At 39.1% G+C, this 16,825-nt stretch overlaps 1 protein-coding gene across 1 annotated transcript in view; it reads right to left on the minus strand.

The window, feature by feature from the left end:
- The window catches only part of cacna1fa (calcium voltage-gated channel subunit alpha1 Fa), a 43,334-nt gene that overhangs the window by 8,066 nt on the left and 18,443 nt on the right, over window positions 1-16,825 (minus strand). Inside the window, exons 19-42 of the mRNA XM_088989741.1 lie at window positions 16,330-16,402; window positions 16,177-16,240; window positions 16,036-16,093; window positions 15,217-15,313; window positions 13,755-13,884; window positions 13,607-13,666; window positions 12,259-12,365; window positions 12,104-12,191; window positions 10,867-10,974; window positions 10,734-10,786; window positions 9,472-9,618; window positions 9,198-9,399; window positions 8,163-8,321; window positions 6,831-6,941; window positions 6,660-6,743; window positions 5,563-5,583; window positions 5,356-5,484; window positions 5,207-5,272; window positions 4,093-4,184; window positions 3,545-3,704; window positions 2,540-2,667; window positions 2,371-2,467; window positions 1,298-1,400; window positions 773-874 (exon numbers count right to left, since the gene is read on the minus strand). Of these exons, the coding sequence (XP_088845867.1) occupies window positions 773-874; window positions 1,298-1,400; window positions 2,371-2,467; window positions 2,540-2,667; window positions 3,545-3,704; window positions 4,093-4,184; window positions 5,207-5,272; window positions 5,356-5,484; window positions 5,563-5,583; window positions 6,660-6,743; window positions 6,831-6,941; window positions 8,163-8,321; window positions 9,198-9,399; window positions 9,472-9,618; window positions 10,734-10,786; window positions 10,867-10,974; window positions 12,104-12,191; window positions 12,259-12,365; window positions 13,607-13,666; window positions 13,755-13,884; window positions 15,217-15,313; window positions 16,036-16,093; window positions 16,177-16,240; window positions 16,330-16,402 (2,439 nt within the window). The remainder of the gene's footprint in view (window positions 1-772; window positions 875-1,297; window positions 1,401-2,370; window positions 2,468-2,539; window positions 2,668-3,544; window positions 3,705-4,092; window positions 4,185-5,206; window positions 5,273-5,355; window positions 5,485-5,562; window positions 5,584-6,659; window positions 6,744-6,830; window positions 6,942-8,162; window positions 8,322-9,197; window positions 9,400-9,471; window positions 9,619-10,733; window positions 10,787-10,866; window positions 10,975-12,103; window positions 12,192-12,258; window positions 12,366-13,606; window positions 13,667-13,754; window positions 13,885-15,216; window positions 15,314-16,035; window positions 16,094-16,176; window positions 16,241-16,329; window positions 16,403-16,825) is intronic.

Raw genomic sequence — 16,825 nt, forward strand, 5'->3', positions numbered from 1 at the left:
TTGGTTACCAGACAGTGTGTAAGGTGAAAAGTGTGTATCCCAAAAAATAATTTCCCATAGGAAACCATTAAAATGAGAATAATCCGTTCCCAGGTCCCCATAAAACATAATTTTCTACTTTCTAATTTCCTAAGCCTTAAAACTACATAAAATATTTTTTTTATATTATATATAGCATATTATATTATACTTATTTTATGTATAATAAATGTGCCATGGTATCATAATTAAATAAACTGTACTGTACTGTACAATAAAGTCCCTTGGAGGTGCTTTCGCTGCGATAATTTTACCTTGTTCCTCATCAATTGTGTTCTATTTAGCTGGGTTGATAGCTTTTTGCATCAAGTGTACAGATGGCTTGTGCGGGTTATTTGTGGGGTCTGATTGATGGGAATTTTAACCTTGCAGTCTACACTCTGCCTTTGAACTATCAAAGTTGAAACGAGTCCACATTTCATTGTTTTCTATCCATTTTCTCACTCACTCTCTCTGTCGTTTGCCTGTTTCTTTAATGTTTAAACCACCTCCCCTCACTGCTGCGTTCTTGACCAATCACGTGGCTTTAACTGAAGACTGGGGGCGGGGAATAGAGGACCAAAAAAAATGTTGGTGGCCATTTTCTTGTTAGGCTCGTTCGCGCAGCTCCGTGTGTATCCCGAAAAATAGTTTGTGTGCCAAGGTAAAATTTTCATAAATGTAACGTTTGTAAACGGAAAAGTTCGTAAACCAAGGGGTTCGTAAACCGAGGTATCACTGTACTTCAAAATACCTCGAGGGGGAGGGATGATTTCATCTAAGAGTTTGGGCTTGGTTCGCTTCCACAGTTTCTTGATGATGAGTTTGAGCTCTTCGTTCTGCTGGTCAATGGGCCCTGAAGACGGCACGTGCAACTTTTAACCTTCAACATGTAATTAACACAACACATTTGGTAGCTGGGCCTGCAGTGGGGACTTTTTAACTCATTCACTGCCAGACGATGTGCAAAAATGTGTCCACTCCAGTGCCAGGGTTTTTGTCATTGTCACTTGAATTCCAGGACCGGCAGAATATTGAGTTTTAGGACTACATAAACATTCAATACAGTGTTGGAAACCTTAGACTCTCTACATTCATCAGAAAAATAGTTAATTCTTCAATTATATGGGTCTGGAGTTATATGAGCTTGAAATGAGGGCGTGTCAGAGATGTTCGATAGGACACTGTTGTTAAAGACTCGAACGCAGAAAGATTGTCTTTACTGCCATCAGCGGTTTGGATAATAAATTAATGGGTGGACATTCAAAAAAAGCGATACCTTCAGTCTTAATCTTAAGGGACGTCCGCACCAGAGCAAACAAAGTCGCGTTGAAGGTGACCGTCCCATCGGGGTGCAGCGGCACGTTCATAGACACCAGCCTCTGAGAAGAAATCCACACAATGGACGACAACGTTGAACATTTCCGTCAAATCCGGAGGATGCTGCGTTAAAAGCAAAAAAAGTGATACCTCGGTTTAAGAACCCCTTGCCTTACGAACTTTTTGGTTTACGAACGTTAAATTTATGAAAATTTCACCTTGGCATACAAACTATTTTTCGGGATACACACGGAGCTGCCACAATGACTGATGTGTCGTTCGCGAACGAGCCCGTTCTTCTAACAACAGAATGGAAGCCGACTGTTTTTGTCCTCTATTCCCCTCCCCCAGTCTTCGGTTAAAGCCACGTGATTGGTCAAGAACGCAGCAGTGAGGGGAGGTGGTTTAAAAATAAAAAGGGAGAGGGAAAATGGATAGAAATCAGTGAAAATTTGGACTCGTTTCAACTTTGATAGTTCAAAGGCAGAGTGTAGACTGCAAGGTTAAAATTAACATCAATCAGGCTCCACAAGTAACCCGCATAAGCCATCTGTACACTTAATGCAAAAAGCTATCAACCCAGCTAAACAGAACACAATTGATGAGGAACTAGGTAAAATTATCGCAGAGAAAGCACCTCCAAGGCATCATTTCTCAAGATGGTGAAAGAAAAAGGTTATGTTCCTCATCAAGTGTTTAATGCTGATGAAACCGGCCACTCCAATCCATATAGCCATCAATGACCATCACAAAGGTAAATAAAATGACTTTATTATACAGTACACTTTATTTCTTTAATTATAATACCATAGCACATTTATTATACATAAAATAAGTTATATTTGGTGTAGTTCTAAGGGTTAGAAAATTAGAACGTTATGAAAAAGTATGTTTCATGGGGACCTGGGAACGGATTATTCTCATTTTAATGGTTTCCTATGGGAAATTAATTTTTGGGATACACACTTTTCACCTTACACACTCTGTCTGGGAACCAATTAAGTTTGTAAGCCAAGGTATCACTGAACTTACTTTGCAAGCAACACGGTGAGGACAAAGTTTTCCAAAACCAAGAGGGGGTTGAATTCGCCGCAGCATCGTGATGACATCAATGTGCTTAATCCGGCCGCTGTGACACAACAAAACACACGTAAGCATAAACGCCGGACAGAAAGTCATGGCAAGAAAATAATGTCTTTACGTGGCCTCTGGATCATAGTCGGACCAAACTCTCTTAAACTCATCCAGGTGGTGCGTTCCCAGTACCGTCCAGTCTCTTGTCAGGTACTCAAAGTTGTCCATGATGACGGCGATGAACAAATTGATAATCTGGATGGAGAGATTACGAATGACTGGGCATTTTCAACCGCGCAGTCATTAGTTGTTCGGTTGCCAGCACACTATCTTTCCACTCCCATATAAATAACTTAACCTGGTCTGCGTACTTCCACCTCCGCAATATCAATCGTCTTTGCCCGTCTCTCACTCCTCGCACCACTGCTATCCTCGTTTATAGTCTTGTCATCTCCCGGATTGACTATTGCAATTCCCTTCTCTTTGGTGTCCCTCAGAAACTCCTCCACAAACTTCAATTCGTCCAGAATTCTTCAGCTCGGATCATCACCAGAACCTCATCCTTTCACCACATCACTCCCGTCGTCCAAGAGCTCCACTGGCTCTCGGTCAAATATAGAATCAACTTTAAAATTCTTCTTTATACATTTAAAGCTATCCATAACCTTGCCCCCCATACCTATCTGACCTTCTTCAAATTTCTATTCCCTCTCGTTCCCTCAAATCCTCTTCCTCCCTCCACCTGTGTGCCCCCCTCTGCCAGTCTCAGCGCGATGGGGGACAGAGCTTTCAGCTGCTCTGCCCCCAAACTTTGAAACTCACTTCCTCCCAACATTCGTAACATCGATTCTCTTCCCATCTCAAAACCCATCTATTTAAAATTGTATTTTATGTGTAGCTCTCTCTCTTGTTTCTATTTCTAATTGTATTTTATTTATTGCATTGTATTTGTGATTGTATTTTATTTATTATAGTACCTATGCTCGTCTGTGACTGTAAAGTGTCCTTGAGAGCTTTGAAAGGCGCTTAAAATGTCATGTATTAATATTACAAATTGTGAAGTTAGGTCAACAGATTGTTTATTTAGAGTTCAAGTAGGATTAGTTCCTGAATCCCGCTGCTCTTTACTCACCAGGTAAGCGCAGAGCATGAAGAAGCTGATGAAATAGATGTAAGATAAGTTGCTCCCGCAGGAGAACTCTTCCCCCGGTTCGGTATCCGATTCAGGGTCGCAACGTCTGCCGGGCAGCGCGGCCAACATGATCTCCTGCCACTGCTCTCCGGTGGCACACCTGCCGCAAACAAACATGAAGTTTTCCGCATTTTACAATTTATATTGAACGGGAAGAAGTCCAAAATGGCGCCCGAGGAGTAAGTGATCTCACGAGCCTTGCTTTTTTTGTTGTTTTTGTGTTTTCTTTTGTCACTTTGAGTTGTTGTGCGTCATGTGGAATGGATCCGGATTGTTTTTCAGCATTTTTGGCCATGGCATTCATCAAGGAGGAGACTGTGCTTGAGCGGTTGCTCCTTTTAAGCAGCACGAAAATGCCAGCACTGTTTTTGATTTGGGAGGAAGGTTGGTGCCGTTTGACTGTCATGGCTGGACAGCTCTAGGGCCATTGTGCTTTTTTTGCACTTGTAATGGCAGACTAAAAATGCTACAACCAAATGAAGCCAGACCTGAATAACACCAGAACGGCCATGAAGAAGGTCTGAAAATTGCAGTTTCTGTTGATATGCGTGTTGTCGTCCACAGCCACTTTCCCGAACGTCTGCCAGAATGCATGCAGTGTCAATCCATCGGATACAAAGGCAATATGAAGGCCTCAAAATTCAACTGCAGCGATACCTCGGTTTACGAACCCCTTGTCTTACGAACATTTCGGTTTACGAACGTTAAATGTAGGAAAATTGTACCTTGGCATACAAACTATTTTTCGGGATACACACGGAGCACCACAACGAGTGATGTGTCGTTAGCGAACGAGCCCGTTCTCATACAAGAAAGCTAAACAGAACACAATTGATGAGGAACAAGGTAAAATTATCGCAGAGAAAGCACCTATGAGGGATCATTCCCCAAGATGGTGAAAGAAGAAGGCTTCGTTCCTCATCAAGTGTTTAATGCTGAAGAAACCGGCCACTCCATTGCATCAAGCCATCAACGACCATCACGAAGGTAAATAAAACAACTTTATTATACAGTACAGTTTATTTCTTTAATTATAACACCATAACACACAGGTGTCAAAGTCAAGGTCCGCGGGCCAAATTCGGCCCGCCATATCATTTTTTTTCGGCCCGCGAAAGCAAATCAAACTTGTTAAATTCCATGATGATTGCTAAAATCTGAGCCAAAATTTCACATTTTTGGATGTCAACCACAATAAAAGTCATTATTCTTGACTTCAGATTTGAAAACGAGTTATTCATTAATTTGCTGTGTGCTCTATATGTAATATTTGAAGGGATTTAAACATCCTAATGGGTTCCCCAAATTCATAACGGCCCTCGAGAGGAAACCATAACTACAATGTGGCCTGCGGCAAAAAATGACTTTGACAACTCTGCCCTAGCACATTTATTATACATAAAATAAGGTATATTTTGTGTAGTTTTAAGGCTTAGAAAGTAGAAAATTATGTTTTATGGGGACCTAGGAACGGATTATTCTCATTTTAATGGTTTCCTATGGGAAATAAATTTTTGGGATACACACTGTCTGGGAAGCAATTAAGTTCGTAAACCAAGGTATCACTGTATTACGAATGTCATCAAATAGTTCCGGACTCACCTGCATACCAATGACGGCATAAATGAAGAAGATCATTGCAATGAGCAGCCCGACGTAAGGCAAAGCCTGAACAGGGAAAGGTTTCAAAAGGACATTGCCAAGAGAGCACTTCATACCATGACCAGACTTTCCATTCGATTCCTTCTGACCTGAAGGGACTTGACAAAAGTCCAGAGGAGAGTTCGAATGCCTTCACCTTTACTCAGCAGTTTGACCAACCGCAACACTCGAAACAAGCGGAAGAACGTGATGGAAACTTTGCCGCTTTCGCCTTTCCCCTGGCCACCAACGAAATGGGAATGTCAAACAACGCTGCAACGAGAGAAGACGCGCGAACAAGAGCTTTCAAATCTTACCTCACCGTGGCCTCCTCCTCCCTGAAACCGCATTTACGGACAAATCAAGGAGAGACAGACAGACAAGAATGGGACAAGAGAAACCCTCTTTATGCTCTGTGAGCCTAAGTTTAAAGGACAACCGACGGCATTTTTTTGTTTCCTAACTGACATCAGAAAAACGTTTGATAGCGTCTAAAATACCCAAAACACACAGGCTAATATTTTTAGTCAAATGCAAAACACCAATAAAAATGACTTCAAGTGTCCCAAAACTACTTCAAAGATGCTTTCTTGTTACACATCCAGTTATGAATATGATTCAAATACAGTAAAGTCTCATTATATCGATATTCTCGGGAGTCGGAAAAAATATCGATATAACCGGACTATCGATATATCCGATCCTGCAGCATGTAAATGTTCTCCTTGCGTTCATAGAAATAGTATCGTAATAAGCAGTACTATCGATATAACCGATATCGATATAACGAGACTTTACTGTAGTTCTGAAGAGGAAAGCATCAATGTTTGCAATCGATTAAAGAAGTCAATCCGTATCATTTTGAGGCATCTGGACTCCAATGTAGCGTCCCAGAAAATGCACAAGATGGCGCACAAGCTCCGTTGGAAATGGGCTGATTTGTCTGCTGGGAATTTGTGTCAACTAGTATCAAATAGTAGTCTTGGTGCAACACACAACGATTCACCATCGCTTTATTTATGTAGTTTTCCTTCTAATTTCGCCAACAACACGGATCAACGCGAAGTTTTCAGACCAAACAAAGTACCCGAAATGCATTGTGTGTCGCGTTCTCGGTCATGGGCGTTCCTTCAGTGACGTCACATCAGGCATTGTAATCAACTCGAAAACAAGACTTCCTGAATATTCAGCGCGAATCTTAAAACATAAAATATTGCTATATGCGGTGGAATCCTTGTAAAATACGCTCAGTAGAAGTCATTTGAAGTGATTTTACAAATTATGGACACAACTTGTCCGGAGGCGTCGGCTGTCCTTTAAATCTACGATTAAATGTTTAAATTAATTAAAAGTCCCCCGGTCCACCCTTCCTTTAGTTTAGACAATGACATATGAGGCGAGCCGACAGACTTACGCTTAACTCTGATACTGCTATGTCCAACACGCTTCCCACCACAATTAAAGCATCGAAGGAATTCCACGGATCAATAAAATAATGCTATGGAGAAAGACAAAGCAAAAGGTGTGAGTCAAACAAACGCTTCAGATGATCACAAGTCGCACTGGTGAACAAGTGAAAGCTCACATGAGCCCGCAGAGCCAGCAACTTGATGATCATCTCGATGGTAAACACCACTGTGAAGATCATGTTGAGGATGTCCATGACCGACGTGAATAGCTTGGACTGCTCGTAATGCTAATGGATGACATGAAAACTCCAGTTAGGACATTCACAGCAAGACTTCAGTTTGGAGACAAATCTGTCGGGGGACATTATTCGGGCATATTATTGCTTGTATAAAATAAATGGATTAGTACTTTTAGAATCAATTCAGAATTCAGTCAGCTATGTCCTTGAAAGTTTTGAAAGGCGCTTACAAATGAAATGTCTTATTTTATTATTATTATTATCATACTTAAAGGACAACCGACGTCTCCGGACAAGTTGAGTCCATAATTTGTAAAATGGCTTCAAATGACTTCTACTGAGCGTATTTTACAAAGATTCCACCGCATATAGCTATATTTTACGTTTTAAGACTCGCGCTGAATATTCCGGAAGTCTTCCGAGTCCTCACGTTACCTCACTGAAGGAACGCCCCTGACAAAAAAAAGGACACATTGTAGCGGTCCTTCCATCACGTCAATGCATTTTGCTGTAGCTTGTTTGGTCTGAAAACTTCATGTAGCACCAAAAAAGAGGCAGAAGAGGGCGACAAAGCTCTGTGTAAGGAATTAATCAGCCTGTGCAAACGGGCTGATTAATTCCTTACACGGAGCTTTGTCGCCATTTTCTGCCTCTATTTGGTGCTATATTTCCCGCCCCCAGATACCTCAAAATGGCACGGAATAAATTCTTTAATCGATTGCAAACATGTATGCTTTCCTCTTCAGAACTATTGGAATCATAATCATAACTGGATGAGTAACAAGAAAGCATCTTCTCCGAATCTGAAGCCATTGTTTTGATTCTAGAGCAAGGCAAAGACGTCCCGGCGTGACGTCACGAACAAAGGGGCGGGACCTTCTGAAACTGGCCACTTCCGGGTTCATTTTTTTGCAGACTTTGGACACTTTATGTCATTTTTATTGGTGTTTTGCATTTGACTAAAAATATCAGCCTGAGTGTTTTGGGTATTTTAGATGCTATCAAACGTTTTTCTGATGTCAGTTAGGAAACAAAAAAATGGTGTCGGTTGTCCTGTTCTGTAGCCACAATGGGACATCAAGCCAGTGTCTTATTGTGCCGGTCCCAAGCCCGGATAAATACAGAGGGTTGTCTCAGGAAGGGCATCCGACGTAAAAGCTTGGCCAAAACAAACATGCCAATCAAACCTCTGAAGATGGAGGACACTGCGACCCCTGAACGGAAAAGTCGAAAAGAAAAGAAGAAGAATTCCATTGCAAGTGCGATTACCTGCACAGCCAGCGTGAGCGTGTTGCCAAGAATCAGCACAAACATGACATATTCAAATTGGCTGGAGTTGATAATCTTCCAGAATTTCAGCTGGGATGGATTTTTGGGGATGTAAATCTTGATGGGCTGAGCTTTCAGCGCGTAATACACACACTGGCGCTGCAAAAAGACACAGCCACAAAGGGATTTATTTGCCTAGCCACTTAAAGGACAACCGACGTCTCCGGACAAGTTGTGTCCATAAAATGACTTCTACTGAGCATATTTTACAAAGATTCCACTGCATATAGCTATATTTTACGTTTTAAAACTCGCGCCGAATATTCCGGAAGTCTTGTTTTTGAGTTGGTGACGAGTCCGTACGTGACGTCACGAAAGGAATGCCCCTGACCAAAAAAAAAGGCGCATTGTAGCGGTCCTTCCATCACGTCAATGTATTTTGCTGTACTTGTTTGGTCTGGGGACCTCGTGTTGCACCCAAAAGCCACCAGAAGAGGGTGTCCAAGCTCCATATAAGGAATTTATCAGCCTGTGGAAACGGAGGTGGCCACAGGAGGTCGCCATTTTGTGCATCTTTTTTTGGGTGAGAGATTTCCCCCCAATGTTGCCTCATAATGGCACGGAATAAATTCTTTAATCGATTGCAAACATGTATGCTTTCCTCTTCAGAACTATTTGAATCATATTCATAACTGGATGTGTAACAAGAAAGCATATTCTCCGAATCTGAAGTCATTGTTTTGATTCACTAGCAATGCAAGATGTCTTGGCGTGACATCATGAACTGGGGGCGGGACTTTCTGAAAATGCCCAATTCGCAGCTCAATTTTTTTGCAGATTTTGGACACTTTAAGTCATTTTTATTGGTGTTTTTCATTTGAATAAAAATATCATACTGCGTGTTTTGGGTATTTTAGATGCTATAAAATGTTTTTCTGATGTCAGTTAAGAAACAAAAAAAGTGACGTCGGTTGTCCTTTAATATTTCAAAATGATTTTTACTTTTGAATTTTGTTTTGTAGGAACACAACCAACCTGGTTTTTGTTGAGTTCGCAATTTTTAAATTCAGCCTCTCCTTGTTCCCGAAAGGTGATGATGACAAAGCCCACGAAAATATTCATCATGAAGAAGGCGATGATGATGATGTAAATGATGAAAAAGATGGAGATTTCCACTCGGTAGTTGTAAATAGGTCCGTGGTTGATGGCGTTGGCGTCCACAGAGCGGTAAAGGAGCCTTCATGCAGGAAATGGCACACTTAGATGACCGGAAACTCGAGAATGCTGCCAAGTGAAAGTGGCGACTTACTGTGGCCAGCCTTCAAAAGTGGACACGGTGAAGAGCGCCAGCATTCCCATCAGGACATTGTCAAAGTTGAAGTCGCTGTTTTGCCAGATCCTCTCTTTCATAATGGGGTGATTTATATCTCCGTCTTTATACACCACAAAGGTTCCCCTGAAAGGACGCAACGCAGTACAGTGATGCCTTGGCTTACGAACTTAATTGGTTCCCAGACAGAATGTGTAAGGCGAAAAGTGTGTATCCCAAAAATTAATTTCCCATAGGAAACCATTAAGATGAGAATAATCCGTTCCCAGGTCCACATAAAACATCATTTTCTAAGCCTTAAAACTACACAAAATACAGTAAAGTCTCGTTATATCGATATCAGATATATCGATAGTCCCGGTTATATCGATATTTTTTCGGACTCCCTTGAATATCGATATAACGAGACTTTACTGTATACCTTATTTTATGCCATCAACGACCATCACAAAGGTAAATAAAACAACTTTATTCTACAGTACAGTTTATTTCTTTAATTACAATAGCATAGCACATTTATTACACATAAAATAACGTATATTTTGTGTAGTTTAAGGCTTAGAATGTAATTTTCTGTGGAGCTCTCTCTCTCTTGTTTCTATTTATAATTATATTTTATTTATTGCATTGTATTTGTGATTATATTGTATTTATTTTAGTACCTATGCTTGTCTGTGACTGTAAAGTGTCCTTGAAAGCTTTGAAAGGCGCTTAAAATGTAATGTATTATTATCATTATCATTATTATTATTATTATTAAAAACTTTTGTTGATTTGGATTAACGAAAAGCAGCTAGCAGGGGACATTGTGTGTGAGGGTATTATCGCCGAGAAAGCACGGTAACTTAACTCGGATATCATCAAGAGGCAACTACATCAACGACCATCACAAAGGTCAATAAATGACTTTATTACACAGGACAGTTTATTTCTTTAATTATAATACCATAGCACATTTATTATACATAAAATAAGGTATATTTTGTGTAGTTTTAAGGCTTAGAAAAGTAGAAAATTATGTTTTATGGGGACCTGGGAACGGATTATTCTCATTTTAATGGTTTCTTATGGGAAATAAATATTTGGCAGATGAACTTTTTGCCTTACACACACTTTATGAGAACCAATTAAGTTCGTAAGCTGAGGTATCACTGTATTAGTATCACCTGACAGTAGAAGCCAGTCTATGATTATATCGACAGTAGTGAACTACATTCGAGGCAGATAAGAACAAAACTAACTTGCACTCATCAGGCGTGTGTTTGGCTTCATCCGTGCAGCTGTAGAACCTTCCCTAAAAACAAAAGACGGATAAAGATGAACACGGTTGTCTTCTTCAGGAAAGACCAGGTTATGCATGAAAATTCAGTGAACCTTGAAGAGTTGCACGCCGATGCAGGCGAACATGAACTGGAGGAGTGTGGTGACGATCAAGATGTTGCCGATGGTGCGGATGGCCACAAACACGCACTGCACCACGTTCTTGGGGCGGACAACAAGAAGAACGACGAGCTTGAATTTGAGTGTTCCTTCAAATGACAAAACTTCACTGGCCGCAACATTAGTAATAATAATAATAATAATAATAATAATAATAATAATGATGATAGTAATGATAATAATAATAATGTAATAATGATGATGATAATAATAATAATAAGGATGATAATGATAATCATAATAATAATAATAATGATAATAATGATGATAATAACAACAACAACAACAATAATAATAATAATAATGATTATGATGACGATAATTATGATAATAGTGATAATAATGATACTAATGATAATAATAATGACATTAATAAGAATAATAATGTAATAATGATAATAATAATGGCAATAAGGATGATAATAATAATAAGGATGATAATGATAATAATAATGATAATACTGATAATAATAATAATGATAATAATGATGATAATAATGATAATAATAACAATAATAATAATAATGATGATAGTGATAGTAATGATAATATAATTATATTAATAATAATAATAATGATAATTTTGATGGTAATAATAATAATAATAATAATAATAATAATAATGATGATAATAATAATGTAATAATGATAATAATAATAATAATAAGGATGATAATGATAATATTGAGAAGAATAATAATAATGATAATAATGATGATAATAACAAAAACAACAATAATAATAATAATAATGATAATAATAATAATTATGATGACGATAATTATGATAATAGTGATAATAATGATACTAATGATAATAATAATGACATTATTAAGAATAATAATGTAATAATGATAATAATAATGACAATAAGGATGATAATAATAATAAGGATGATAATGATAATAAGGATGATAATGATAATAATGATAATAATAATAATAATAATAATAATAATAATAATAATAATAATGATGATAGTGATAATGATAATATAATTATATTATTAATAATAATAATATAATAATGACAATAATAACGATAATATTGATGGTAATAATAATAATAATCATAACCATAATAATAATAATAATAATAATAATAAAGTTTCTTTCCTGCATTGCATTGTAGTGCCCCGCATTGCTTGCGTCATGAAAAACAAACCACTTACTTTGAGTCCTTTGGCTCTGTTGATGGCACGCAGAGGTCTGAGCACACGAAGCACCCTGAGAATCTTCACCACGGAAATAGCGCTGGAACTGCGGACAAAAGACAGTCTTTGAGAATATTGTCCGGCAAAAGCGTTCGTATGACAGACGGACTTACTGAAGAAAGAAGGAGGTGAGAGACACGCTGACCACCAGCAAGTCGAGCAGGTTGAAGGCGTTCCTGCAGAAGGAGCCCGTGTGCAGGAAAGCCCCGTACACGGTCATCTAGACGCGACAGCAATCAAATAATGATATGTGACATGTAAAAAGTCGAATTAGAAATCATATTTCTAAGTCAGTGAAGTACGCACATATTACGACATGGATGTAAAATGACATCAGAAGCCATTGTTTTGATTCTGGAGCAAGGCAGTGTGTGACCAATAGTGATGTCACAAACAAGGGGGCGGGACCTTCTGAAATTTCCGGGGTCATTTTGAAGTATTTTTGGGACACTTTAACTCATTTTTATTGGTGTTTTGCATTTGAATAAAAATATCATACTGTGTGTTTTGGGTATTTTAGATGCTATAAAACGTTTTTCTGATGTCAGTTAAGAAACAAAAAAGTGACTTTGGTTGTCCTTTAAGGGAAGTATACAAAAAAATTCAACACGGATGTATTTTTTTTATTGGTGGGCTGAAGGTAGTAAAAAAATCCCCTGCTAATGCATGCCGTTACAGGTTAATAATGAAAATTACGGTTTCTAACAAAAACAATAATCCAAAATCGTCAAAATAGTAAGTACAGTGATACCTCAGCTTACGAACTTAATTGGTTCCCAGAAAGTCTGTGTAAGGCGAAAACTTTGTCTGCCAAACATTGATTTCCCATAAGAAATAATTAAAAATGAGAATAATCCGTTCCCAGGTCCCCATAAAACATAATTTGCTACTAAATTAGCTTAGTTAAAACTACACACAATATACCTAATTTTATGTATAATAAATGTGCTATTGTATTGCAATGAAAGAAATAAACTGTGCGATATAATAAAGTCGTTTTGTTTACCTTTGTGATGGTCGTTGATGGCTTGATGAAATGGAGGAGGAGGAGGAGGGAGGGAGGGAGTTTGTGTTTGGAAGGAGAGTCATCTTCCATAAGGATTGTCCCCTGCTAGCTGCTTTTCATTAATCCAAATGAACAAGTTTTTCAACCTCTTCGATTGCATAAAATAATGGATATTTTGTGTAGTTTTAAGGCTTAAAAAATTAGAAAGTAGAAAATTATGTTTTATGGGGGACCTGGGAACGGATTATTCTCATTTTAATGGAATCCTATGGGAAATTAATTTTTGGGATACACACTTTTCGCCTTAAACACTCTGTCTGGGAACCGATTAAGTTCATAAGCCAAGGTATCACTGTACTGTCTTGCTTGTTATTTTTACTGAGCTGTATTTTACACAACAGCGAAGCCTGCAATATAGTCTGGTGTGAGTGAGCCGTGACTTTGCGCACTCCTACCTTGAGCACAATTTCCACTGTGAACACTGACGTAAACACATAATCGGCGTACCCCAGCACCTGAAAATGAATGAATGAATGAATGAATGAATGAATGAATGAATGAATGAATGAATGAATGCGTCAAGAAAGATAGCAGTGATCTTACAATGTTCCTGAATGAGTGTGATTTGATGGGGTCTTCAGCGGCGAGAGAGATACTGCTGAGGATGATGAAGATGAGGATGAAGTTGGTAAAATAGGGGTGGTGGATGAGGTTGTGACAGGCGACTCGCAAGCTGGGAATTGGGAGGAGAGATTGTAAGAAAGACATTTTCGTCCAGGAAAGGATTTATGAAATCAGTTACTGTATTTTCCAGTGTATTAAGCGCACTTAAAAGTCTTCAAAAGATGACCCTGCGCCTTATTCTCCAGTAGTGCGACTTACATGTGAAGTAATTTTGAGCCAGAAACAGGTTTCGCAATGACGGTCAGCAGCTACCGACTCTATTTTCCACTGGAGAAGAAGTAGTGCGTAACCCCAGCCTCTACTAATGTGGTGTTCCTTATACAGTGATACCTCAGCTTACGAACACTTTAGCTAACGAACGTTTCGCCTTACGAACATTAAGTTCGCGAGAATATAATCTTGGCATAAAAACTAGTTTTCATCAGACGAACCAAACTACACAGCGCCACGGTGGCTGGCGGACTAGTTTTCCACACCCCCTTTGAGTGCAGAAGTGGTTTGCTATGGAGTGGAGTACTTTTGTAATTGTGGGACCGAAAAAGACCACACCACAGGCTAGTGTTATGGGACTGAAAAAGACCCCACCACAGGCTAGTGTCAAGCCGAAGAGGACACAAAAGAAAATGACGGTCAAGCAGAAGAAGGAGATCATCGAAAAACACAAACAAGGCATGCGTTTGTCTGACTTAGCGTCCCAGTACCAGTATGCTAAGTCGACCATTGCTACGTGCGGTTAAGGGTGTTTCTGTGTTGTCTAAGCAACGGTCTCAGGCAATAGAAGAGCTTGAAAAACTTCTCTTGATTTGGATTAATGAAAAACATCTATCAGGGGACAGTCCTTATGGAAGATGACTCTCCTTCCAAACAGAAACTCCCTCCCTCCTTCCTCCTCCCACTCCATTTCATAAAGCCATCAACTACCGTCATAAAGGTAAATAAAACGACTTTATTATACAGTACAGTTTATTTCTTTAATTACAATACAATAGCACATTCATTATACATAAAATAAGGGATATTTTGTGTAGTTATTCAGTAGAAAATTATGTTTTATAGGGACCTGGGAACGGATTATTCTCATTTTTAATGGTTTCTTATGGGAAATAAATGTTTGGCAGACGAACCTTTCGCCTTACATACACTTTCTGGGAACCAATTTCGTAAGCTGAGGTATCACTGTATTTGGAAAACTTTTATATATTGATGTTAGATATTTGGAAAACGTTTTTATTCATTCACTTATAGTCCGTTTGAACATATTCCATTCATTGTGTGTGCGCCTTATACTCCGGTGGGCTTTATACACCGGAAAATATGGTAATTGCATTTAAAAGACATGCGTCTATCATGTGGATGGTGTAGGCCCCCATGAAGAACCCACCAGTTCTTCTTTCCCAGAATGAAGAAGGAGCTTCCATCAGGAATGGGTACAATTTTTTCTTTGGGACCGGAGAACTCTGGCTTTAATGGGGCAACACCTACAAGTACAAAGAAAGTGCCTTTCATTACTTTTCCCCTGTTGTGCTGCTTCCAGATGCGTGTTTTTCGTATTTAAGCATTTAACCAATCACATTTCAGCCATCATTTGTTACCAGGGTCAGAAAATCTACCTGGACGCCTTCACAATCAGTTCTGCATACATAAAAATCAACGGCGATGAGACTGTTGCTTTAGCCAATCAGAGTTCTAGTTGGCCACCCAAGGGCCTGCTGGAAGGCGCTGGCAACGTCATAGTTTTCGCAAACTATGATTGGCTAGTCACATGATCAGAATCAGAATCAGAATCATCTTTATTGCCAAGTATGTAGAACACACAAGGAATTTGTTTCCGGTAGAACACGCTGCACTAGTATCCTACACTACACTAGTATCGTTGTCAAAAAAACTGCTAAGTGGCACTATACTATACTATGATGGGCTCGTCACTAGCCAATCATAGTATCACTTGCCGCGAGTGATAAGCGCATACTGGCCAGAGCTAGCACACTGTATCTGTAGCGAGCTGCAGAAGCAAATACATTTTTGTGCTGATTTTATGGTGGTTTTGTCAACCCACGATGACTCAAGGAGAAGAAATGGATTTGGTTGCGGATATACTGTTAAAGCTATTTTCAAGACAGACTTTTCAAGAATAGATGGACATCATGAAGGTTGGACAAGCAAAGTTAACGGGGGGGGTTGCATTGTGTTTCATACTCACCCTCCAACCCCTCGATGGCCCTCAACTCTTCATTCTCCTGCCAGTCGTCGTCCTCGTTCTACACACCACATGAAAAAATACGCACAAATCATTTTGGCTACGGTTTTCTGATCTCATTCCGATAATGAAGTTATATCGTACCCCTGCATCTTCATCCTCCTTCTCGTCCTCGTCATCCCACTCTTCTTCGTCATCTTTTTTCTCCCTTAAAAAAAAACATCAAACAAAAATGTATTTCTTCTGAAAGTGTTTCATCTCTCACAGGATGAGCGCAAAACAAGCCATCAAACCGACTCGACTTTTTTCTGTCCGCCACCTCCAGCCAAGTTGTCGACAGCGATAGCCAAGAAGACATTGAGCAGGATGTCTGACCGCGACAGTCGTTAAGTCATCTTTGTCTGCTGGGCGGAAAACCCGGAATGTAGACAGTATGACTCGAACCACGTGTACACAATATAATCGTGTTTGTTTTGCAAATTTCCCCATTGTGGGACGATTAAAGGTTTTCTGATTTTGATTGAGCATGAAAGCTAACTAGCTAGTTAGCTAGCTTTCTATCTTTTTGAGTTACTTCTGGTTTGAGTGAACGCTGGCTTGTGTTGTGTTGAGCAGTCCAGATTTGGTCTTAGAATGTTACTCAGAATGGTTAGAAAACGTCATGTGACGTGAAAAAATACAAAGTGGAATGTGACATGACAGTCGTGTTGTAAAAGTTTTCAAATAGCTCAATAAAGTTTGGGAAATATTATACTGAAGGAGAAATGTTTTTGAATTTTTTATCATTTATCTA

The sequence above is a fragment of the Hippocampus bargibanti genome, linkage group LG01, assembly GCF_051943395.1.
Source record: "Hippocampus bargibanti isolate YZ-2025 linkage group LG01, ASM5194339v1, whole genome shotgun sequence".
NCBI lineage: Eukaryota > Metazoa > Chordata > Actinopteri > Syngnathiformes > Syngnathidae > Hippocampus > Hippocampus bargibanti.